This window comes from Sparus aurata, chromosome 14 (assembly GCF_900880675.1).
Source record: "Sparus aurata chromosome 14, fSpaAur1.1, whole genome shotgun sequence".
Taxonomy (NCBI): domain Eukaryota; kingdom Metazoa; phylum Chordata; class Actinopteri; order Spariformes; family Sparidae; genus Sparus; species Sparus aurata.
Window position 1 is genome coordinate 5175273 of NC_044200.1, and position 10223 is coordinate 5185495.

The 10223-nt window shown below is 42.5% G+C and overlaps 1 protein-coding gene across 7 annotated transcripts in view; it reads left to right on the forward strand.

The window, feature by feature from the left end:
- sbf1 (SET binding factor 1) overlaps nucleotides 1-5947 on the forward strand; it is a 66947-nt gene extending 61000 nt beyond the window's left edge. For all 7 annotated transcript variants that reach the window (XM_030440126.1, XM_030440127.1, XM_030440128.1 and 4 more), the window contains 4 exons: nucleotides 266-471; nucleotides 607-694; nucleotides 810-941; nucleotides 1685-5947. In XM_030440126.1, the coding sequence (XP_030295986.1) occupies nucleotides 266-471; nucleotides 607-694; nucleotides 810-941; nucleotides 1685-1783 (525 nt within the window). In that variant the 3' untranslated portion in view covers nucleotides 1784-5947. The remainder of the gene's footprint in view (nucleotides 1-265; nucleotides 472-606; nucleotides 695-809; nucleotides 942-1684) is intronic.
- The last annotated feature ends 4276 nt before the right edge of the window (nucleotides 5948-10223 follow it).

Sequence of the window (10223 nt, forward strand, 5' to 3'; positions counted from 1 at the left end):
GCTATTGTGTGATTAACTTGCGAATGCAGCACAGTTTTGCTGTAGTCCAGGATCTGAGAGCAATTAAATTCTCCACAGGAAAGACTGTGTACACTGTGTTCCTCTGACATCTGCTGGTGAAAAAGCAGAATGCAGCATATGGAAGGTTTTAGATCTCTAAATGAAGGAAGTGATCATTTTTTAAACATGATTGAAGTCGGTTTAAAACTTCGCTCATTCTTCTGGAGTAGACTGTCACCTGAAGCTTTTCCTCCTCCTTCCTCAGCCGTCGTTCTCCAGCTCCTTGCTGATGTCCTCCAACCTGAGCCACCAGCGCCGCTCTCAGGGCGTCTACCTGCAGGAGAGCGGCGTGGGCTCCTCCATCAATCTGGCTCTGGACTGTGAGGCCAGCGCCACCTCCACGCCTGTGGCTGGTCGGACCAGCACCAGTACGCTCTACAGCCAGTTCCAGAGCACGGAGAGCGAGAACAGGTCAGAACCATCACTCTGTATACCGATCATTCCCATAATGCCTTACACTGTCTGGGATATGTTTCACCAGTGGCTAAGTATGAATATCCGTCGAATATCTCGTAATTAAAACACTTTTTGTCCTTCTACCATCAGGAGTTTTGAAGGCATCCTGTTTAAGAAAGGGGCATTGTTGAAACCATGGAAACCACGGTGGTTTGTGCTGGACAAGACCAAACATCAGGTGAGAAGGAGGGGGGCTGGAAATGAAGGATTTCATGAAACGAAACAATATATTTATAGTGTTAGTTCAAACTATTTAGTTTGCGTCAGTCTCTAACAACCATCCCATTCCCCAGCTGAGATACTACGAGACCAGGCAGGACAAGGAGTGTAAAGGTGTGATTGAGCTGGCCGATGTAGAGTCCGTCATTCCAGGAACGCCGACCATGGGAGCGCCGAAAAACATTGAAGAGAAAGCCTTCTTTGATGTAAGTTCATCGAGCAGATATTCCAAACTGATTATCATCTCAGGAAACATTTTCTGTGACAGATTTGTTTGACCAATCTTTAAAAATCCAAGATATAAAACAATTAATGGATTATCCAATTGAATGTCAATCATTTTTCACATCACATCATCTGGACTAGTTTTAATTGAAGCACTAACCTGGATATTAGCTTAAGAGTCACCAAATGATCACAAGTGAATGTTTGATTAATGTTTAAATGCAGCTGACACTACCTGAGACATTAGCAACTAATCACATACATCACTAGCAAAACCATTGTTTCCTACAGTCTGATGTGCCTAGTGTGTGTGTGTCTCTCTTGGGCTGTGCGTTGCATTTCTCGAGCCGTTTTAGTAAAAAGGTCAAATACTCTTAGACACTTTTTTCACTAATTACATGACCGGTAACACACGGCACCCCACCACGCTGTTTTGCATGAGAAAAGAGGCATTTTTTAATCGGCCACACATGTAGAGAGGAGTCTTAGTGACCAACAATGTGTAGAAGAACTCAGAGGCCATGTGAGTGCACACGAGCAACAGACGTAGATCAGATGTAGATCTCCTCACGGTGCTGAAAAATGAAGTAAAGACGCTTCACAGTTTAGGTTGTTTAAACTTTGGTTAAAGTTACTTGTGAAGGCAGAAACATTCTGCATGTTCAGTTTGAACACAAACCTAATGTCACCAGCTGGGATTCATTTCTCTTCTGTCGTCTTTCAGCTCAAGACGACCAAACGAGTGTACAACTTCTGTGCCCAGGACAGCCTGAACGCACAGCTGTGGATGGACAGTGTTCAGAGCTGCCTGTCAGACGCCTAAAAGAGGAGGCGGGACTCTTTAAGGAGCAATGCAACCGGGAAACGAATGAGCTGTGCTGCGGCACCTGACGGACATCTCTGCCGACCAATCCCAACGAAACAGGGAGGGGAAGGGGCCTTTCACCACTTAAGCTCTGTTCTGTTTGCTAGTGTTGAACTAATAACCTCGCGTCACAACGTTTCAGTGTTTTTGTTATAAAAATGAGAAAAAAAGAAGAAAAAAAAAAAAGTCCCCGAAGAACCACTCGCTGTCGTCTCACCAAGTAGCCGCAGCCTCCCTCCCTCCCTCCCTCCGACGGTCTGACCACTATGTGCGCTGGATGTGTGTGCGTGCACTAAAACAATGCATATTAAAAGCATGTTGTCGCATTTCTGTGAGGCGTCCTGCAGCTCGGACCAGCATGAAGATCTTTCCAGACCCTCCACCTGTAAACCAGAACCCCCCCCCCGTTCTCCCTCCTACTAACCCCGCTCGCCCTTTGAGACACTCCCGGGGAGGAATGACGGAGGAGCTGCAGTCGGCCCCGGCCACGCACAGGACTCGTTCAGACTGCTCTGGAGAAAAGATGGGACCGGTGGGTTTGACGGACCAAAACAATCCCCCGAGGAACACACACGCTGACAGTTAACGCTCTTCCCCTTCCGGTCCTCAGCCCTCTCTTTGCCTCTCACTGCCTGATGTAGCCCATTCGCATCAATATTCAGACGAAGTTTTAATGGAAGTCAAGTGTGTCGCTGCGAGGGGAGGTGGGTGGTGGGGGGGGGGGGGCGCTCCTCAACGGTTCATGAAGGATTTCCATTTCTTTTCTTTTGTTGTCGTTTTCCAAAATCTCAATTTGTCACCAGATAAGAGATCAATGCTCATCACCTTCAGGTCGGCAGGCGACGCTGACGCTGACATACTGTGAAAGCCATGAATCAGTCGTAGAGATCAAACCAGGAGAGCCAGCTGGAGTTGGGAGTCTGTCAGGGTAATGAGTGTGTCGGTGAACTTTCACTGAGAGTGTTTACAACATAGATAAAAAATTTTTTTTAAAAAAGAACCTCCCTCACTAAGCTAAACTCTGCTCTCCACCTGTGTGTTTTTAATCCGTGCAACCACTAGTCACATTCAGATATATTTTTTTTTTTTTAAGGGATGCTGAAGGAAAAAGGAGGGATTTATTTTCTTGTGATGTCTTAAATACAATCTATAGAAGGAGAACTGGAAGGTAGGAGATTAAGGAGGGATACTAACGAACAGAGTGATATTATGGGATGCGTTGGAGAGAATACAGTTTTTGGAGGGATGGGATATTGACTCGCCGCAGTGCTCACAAAGTGTCGGTAACTGGATGTTAGCTAAAGGAAAATTCAGGTGTTTTTTCAACCTAGATGTCATAAATGGGTCCATTCTGATGATGCTGACGTTCGTACTCACCACCTGTGAGGTTTACTGGAGCTGCGTTTCATGACTCCAGCAAACCACATTACAATACTTATGTATATTAATTGAAATTATTTTAAATGCTCGTCTCAAGTCTAAATGAAAGTAAACACAAATTGGCCCTCTAGATTAGAGATTGTAGCTAGTTGCAAGCCAGTTTGGTTAGCGAACTAGCATACTTCCCGTTAATCTGCAGAAATTCCAAACATTTACTGCTGCTTATTGATTCACAAAGCAAGATTCTACTAAAAACAGGTAACTGGATGCTTAAGAATATTCCTAAAGATGGAATTTCCTTCGATCCGGCCAGCTAGAAGTAGATCCCCATGCAGGTAGCTACAAATGCTAATCCAGAGGGCTACTTTCCGTGTTTACTTTTGTCTGGACGCTTAGAAAAAAGTAATGGAACATTTAATTCATTTGGAAAGTTTTAGGAGGCTCACGCTGCTTAATGAGATTTATTGTTGCTGTCACAGAAAAAAATTAACAATTCTCCAAAACATTAACCTTTCAATAAGCTAAGCTAAGCTAAGCTATGCTAAATGACCTTGTTTTCAGCCACGTGACAATGAATTCTTTAAAACGTGTTATTTAACTTAAAATGTAAGAACATTTCCTCAGCCAACAAGGAAACATGCGATCGGTGAATTTTTTAAGGAAATTTCCGAGAGAACAAAATTCCGGTATATTACCGTCTTTGCTGGAGTCGTTTTTCTCATATTTCTTTTTTACAAATGGAGGTGGTGAGCATAAAGTCAGCCATCGGTCACAAAGGCCACAACTATGGATAGAGGAAAAATATCTGAATGTTCCTTTAATGATGCTGGGACAGGGGAACGTCTGAGAGCTGGTCACATTCACACAAGCTTCCATCACATTCACTCGTGCTCAGCGTGTCCGCCGTGATGCTGTCCAGACTCACTGCACCTGTGTCGGCTGCATCAGTGTCACACATGTACATAGACGAGTCTACAGCTGTTAGAGTCACAGAGAAGCCGTACGTTTAGCTGGAAGGTTTCGAACATCGAGTCACTTTTTTGTTTTTTTTTTAATGTCGATGGTCTGTCTGACTGCCCCGACCCCTCCCCCCCCCACACACACACCTCTCTCCTCCACACACACACAAACCACTCTGACCCACACGTGTTAACACAAACCCTGCTATGTAAAATACGGTTCTACTGCTGTCTTTGTTTGAACATAAAATTTGAAATTGTAGATTTTTTTTTTGTGTCTAATAACTCCTTTGTATATACTACTCCAGATTTGTATGTAACGTTTATGGTAGTAATTTATTTAACTTGTCTCCTCAGTAAGAAAGTTCCTCAAGCACCACTTTATTTTTAAATTAGGAATTCAATGTGCCATTTTGTTTATTTCTGTATTAATGTGACTAATGCTTTTTTTTTTTTTTTTTTAAATGTTCAAGTAAACCCTCAATGTCTTTTTTTTTTTTTTTTGTAAAAATGGTTGTCTTTACTCAATACCAACCGTTATTGAAAGAGTGGACATGGTGTGTTAGTGGAAGAGGAAGCCTCTGGGCTGGGTTTTTTTTTTTTTTTAAAGGCTGGTTGGATTTTACTGTGTTGCTCACCCACAGTGGTGGGATGTTCTGGACGAAAGGTTACAGTCACAATAAATTTCACATGTATGAAGTCTTCCTGGGTGCTGGGGTTCCGCTTGGCTGGCCTGCTTGCTGGCTTAATGGACTGCTTTTGTGTTCATTAAATAGTCAGTGACAAGGTGGGTGACTAAGTGTGCTGGATGTCTGAAGTCTCCATATTGAACTGAAGGACTCGGGCATGAGCAGTTAAAATGCACGGTGTAGAAGTTTATGAGATGAAACAAAGATGCCAAACATTATTTAAATGCTGAGCTCACACATTTTCCATCAAACCTTCTCATCCACTGGCTGAAGACAGTTTTCAATCAGCACTTGGGTGAGTAGATTTAAGCACATTTTCGTTTTTGGCTGAACTAATCCTTTAATACGGTAATATTATAACATTTAGTAAGTTTTGGGGGGAAATGATTTTCCCCAACCTCACAGAATAACTTAAAACCACGCTGAGAAGCCAGTGTCAAAGCCCTCTCTGGTCAAACGTTCTGCAGTTTAGCACTCAAACAAAGCCGTCTGCAGCCATTGTCATGTTCTCTCAAGATATTAAACGACACCCATTTTACTGTAAAACAAAGACTGATGTGATTCCCTGACTGAAGGCGCCTCGTGTCTTGCACTAATAAGCATGATGAAGGTTTAAAGCAGGCTCAGTTCTTGAAGTCTGAGTTAACTTCCTGTGGTGGTTTAACCGCGTCTTACTAAGACTGCAGCATCCATTCAGTCCCGCATCATGATCACACAGCGTCGAGTTCGAGGTGCCCTTTGCGCATCTTTAAATAATCTCCCCGCCCCGCAGAACAGATGGACCACAGTGGCAGCAGGAACCCGCCCGTGGGAAGACTCGCCGTGTCCTTGTGTTGTGACTGCGGCCTTCATCCAGTCAGCCCCAGCTCATCTTTTCACTCTAGTTTACTCATCTCTCTGTGGTAACGCTCTACAACAAACAGCTGTATTAACCACAACAGCATGACATAATCCTTTTTTTTTTTTTTTTTTATTTATTTTTGTTCTTTTATTTTATTTTTTATATTAGAGATGACTTTTCTGAGCCGGGTTATGTTGTCAATCATGTCGATATAGTTTTTAGAATCCAAATAAAAACTGTGGGTTTAAATGTTCACCTGGGTTTTGTGTGTGTGTGTGTATTGACTCGTTTAACCAGGTCTGACCTCAGATATCAAAGCACAAACTTCTTCCATAGACACTGTGTAGCGGATTCAAAACATTTACAAGTGTTATTCATTGGAGGCGCGCTGCTTACTTGGGGACATCGCCATGGTAACGTATGCTGCACACCTAACCTCCTCCGTTCAACACATAAAAGCCCCGCCTTCTGACCGATCCATCATTCACAGAAGACCCTGTGATTGGATTGTGACAGGTGTTACTCCCATTAGGGACGGCCCCCTCCTGGCCTCATGTCATTTTCTCCTTTTTTGTTTTGCTTTTTTTTTTATCCCGACGTCTTCTTACAACAGACACACTGAAGCACTACAGCCTCGGATCTGTTACAAGACAGATGTAACCGCTCTGAGTGTTTTGATATCTATTTTCTGTTTGTGGCTTGACACCACGAGGGTTGCAGGTGAGAACAGAGCTAACACTGTCACACACACCATAGAAATAAGTGTAAGCCACACATTAATATAATTCAATACACAAATGTAACTGGTAAGATCTACATGTAATGCCCTAATATTGGGTCAATGCAGTGATGTGCACAAGGGGGGGGCAGGGGGGCGGTCGCCCCCCCTTGTGGCCCAGTTGTTGAAAAACGTGCGCTAAAGTGCCCTCTTGGGTGGAAAAAAACTGCCCCCTTGGCTGGTTAAATCATGATAAACTGCCCTCTTGGGTGGCAAAAACGTGCGCTAAAGTGCCCTCTTGGGAGGCAAAAAACGCATGCTAAAGTGCCCACCTGGTTAGCAAAATACAACTGCCCTCTTGAGTTGCAAAAACGCGTGCTAATGTGCCCTCTTTGGAGGCAAAAATGTGTGCTAAAGTGCCCTCTTGGGTGGCAAAAACGTGTGCTAAAGTGCCCTCTTGGGTGGCAAAAACACGTGCTAATGTGCCCTCCTGGTTGGCAAAACACACTAAACTGCCCTCTCGGGGGGGAACAAACACTAAACTGCCCTCTTGGCTGGTTAAAACATGATAAACTATCCACTTGAGTGGCAAAAGGGCGTCTTTAAAGTGCCCTCCTCATTGGCAAAACACACTAAACTGCCCTCTTAGGTAAAAATAAAAACTCTCTTGGGTGGTTAAAACAAGTTTAAGCGCACTCCCGGTTGGCAAAACATGATAACCTGCCCTCAAGTCTTGGGTGGTATAAATGCGTGCTTAAGTGCCCTTGTGGTTGGTAAAACACAAGTGCTCTTTTGGGTGGAAAAACACACTAAACTGCTGCCATTGGGTGGAGAATATTGATTCCAATTAAGGCATGCAAGCTTTCCCAGAGTCATTTTATGGTCTCAACAAGTTAAACCCTGTTTATGTTCAATATACTTTGTATGGCCATTAGCCCATATTTTCTGTTTTTTTAAATTCATTAATTTATTTCTTTTTTGCAAACGGCTGATGGGCTAATAAACTTTCTAGATTTTATTTTCAATTTACAATTTAGGCTAGGTCAGTTAGATTCATTGTATTTAGTAAATGATGGAATAAATTGATAGCAGCTAGATAGATGGTAACTTAAGTTTTAAGAACACATTCCCGTTGTTAAAATAAGTCCATTCCATCCATTTAAGTATTCAATTTTAGACACACTCTCTCTCAAATGGTCACATGTCAGTGGGGACTTTATACTGACTGAGGTTCAACCCGGCATCCTACTGCTGTGTGAGGTAGGTAGCTAATATAGCAAGCTGTCTATTAAGTTACCAATTTTGCGTTACTAAATACTAGTGTATGTAGCCTGGAAGTGCTATTATTAGGTAGAGATGCCTATCACATGTTTAAGCCTAGGCTGAGGAGCTAGCCTAGCTAAGTCTTGCGGGAATAGCTTTTTAAAGCTAGCCAGTAAAATTAAAAGTGGGGTTAGCATTGCATATCAGGGTTTTCGCCAGGTTTAAGGTTGACCCCCCCGGCAGGCTAGGCATTTGGGATTTTTTATTCTATTTTAATTTTTAAAAATGCTTTTCCTTAAACTGCCTTTTGTATGTGCACAGCCCAGTTGGAAACATATACAGTGGCTTGCAAAAGTATTCACCCCCCTTGAACTTTTCCACATTTTGTCACGTTACAACCACAATTGTAATTGTATTTTAATGGGATTTCATGTGATAGACCAACACAAAGTGGTGCGTAACTGTGAAGTGGAAGTAAAATGATACAAGGTTTTCAAACCTTTTTTTAAAAATAGAAAACTGAAAAGTGTGGTGTGCAAAAGTATTCACCCCACTTTACTCTGATACACTTAAATGAAATCCAGTGCAACCAGTTGCCTTCAGAATTTACCTAATTAGTAAATGGAGTCCACCTGTGTCATCTAATCTCAGTGTAAATACATCTGATCTGTGAAGGCCTCAGAGGTTTGTTAGAGAACATTGTTGAACAAACAGCATCATGAAGCCCAAGGAACACACCGGACAGGTCAGGGAGAAAGTTGTGGAGAAGTTTAAAGCATGGTTAGGGTATGAAAAAATATCCCAAGCTTTGAACATCTCACAGAGCACTGTTCAATCCATGGGATGGGAAGATGCATGGAGCCAAATACAGGACAATCTTGGAAGAAAACCTGTTAGAGTCTGCAAAAGACTTGAGACTGGGGAGGAGGTTCACCTTCCAGCAGGACAACGAGCCTAAACATACAGCCAGAGCTACGCTGGAATGGTTTAGATCAAAGAATATTCATGTGTTAGAACGGCCCAGTCAAAGTCCAGACCTAAATCCAAGTGAGAATCTTTGGCAAGACTTGAAAATTGCTGTTCACAGACACTCTCCATCCAATCAGACTAAACTTGAGCTATTTTGCAAGAAGGAATGGGCAAAGACTTGCAGCTGTCATTGCAGGGAAAGGTGGTTCTACAAAGTGTTGACTCAGGGCGGTGAATACTTTTGCACACCACACTTTTCTGTTTTATATTTTTAAAAATGTTTAAAAACCATGTATCATTTTCCTTCCACGTCACAATTATGCACCACTTTGTATTGGTCTATCACATAAAACCCCATTAAAATGCATTTACATTTGTGGTTGTAACATGACAAAATGTGGAAAAGTTCAAGGGGGGTGAATACTTTTGCAAACCACTGTATGTCCATGCTTCATCATAGTCTGTTTATTTTGAGGTGTCAAATAAATATTTTAAATGTGCATCGTTCCCTGTGTTTTTATCACAGAGCCCTATTGGGTGAAGAAAACACACTAAACTCCAGAAGACTATTAAGACCAAGAAGTACTTTGAAACATTACTGTTGCAATGACTTTTATGTTGGGCCCCTTTTTGATCTATATTGAGCCAGTTTGGATTATCTGGTGCTAATATGGTGTTAAAATGCACTAGAATACAGGAAATGGCATCTACTTAATTGAAAATGTTCTTAGTCTGTTTTAAGGCTATATAATGTGCCATTTGTATAACATATGAACATGTCTAAAGTGCCCTCGGCAACACACAGAATTTAGTGCCCTCATCAGTGGCAAAAACGCGCTGTATGTGCCCTTTTTTTTCTTTTCGCCCCTGCCCTTCAAAAAGTCTGTGCACGCCACTGGGTCAATGACATTTTAAGACTATTGGCTTGATGTGGAAAACTTTGGTTGACCTACGAAGTGTGACCACTCGGAAACATGAAACATGTCCTGGTAATGCTGGCAGTCCTTCGTGGTACAGGCCTCTGGTTTTGTACGATGAACTGTGTTTATCTGAGCTTGTCTGATGAAAACAGCTTCCTGCTGAGAGGTGACACTGAACCAAAGCAGTGAAGTCGCGGGCTGTAAAATAACCAAACCAATAAGCTGAAAGATGCAAAGACACTAGATCGAGTTTTGGGAGACTGATGGTTCATCCACCACTGTAAAGACTCATTGTATTTGGGTTTTTCAATTTTTGCCATGAGGAAATGGAGCTGCATTTAAGTCTCTTCCGTGGTGCATTCAAAGACAAGCGGACTCCATGTTTAACTTCCCGAATAAGGCAGTTACTTGTCGCCTAGGAATGACTCTGCCTCAAGTGAGTTCCAAAGGTTCCTGAAGCAAACTGCTGCCATGAATTCAAAAGTGTATAAAAACTAGAGCTTTTGCGGTAATTTAATCTCTGACTTTCGTTACAACAAATGTCAGTTAGTTTGTATGATAAAAGACCTGACAGTGGTATGTTATGTATGCTCGTACGTATGTAGAAGTTCTCATGTGGAGTCCAGTGAAGTATTCGGGCGCAGGTCTCAAATGAACAG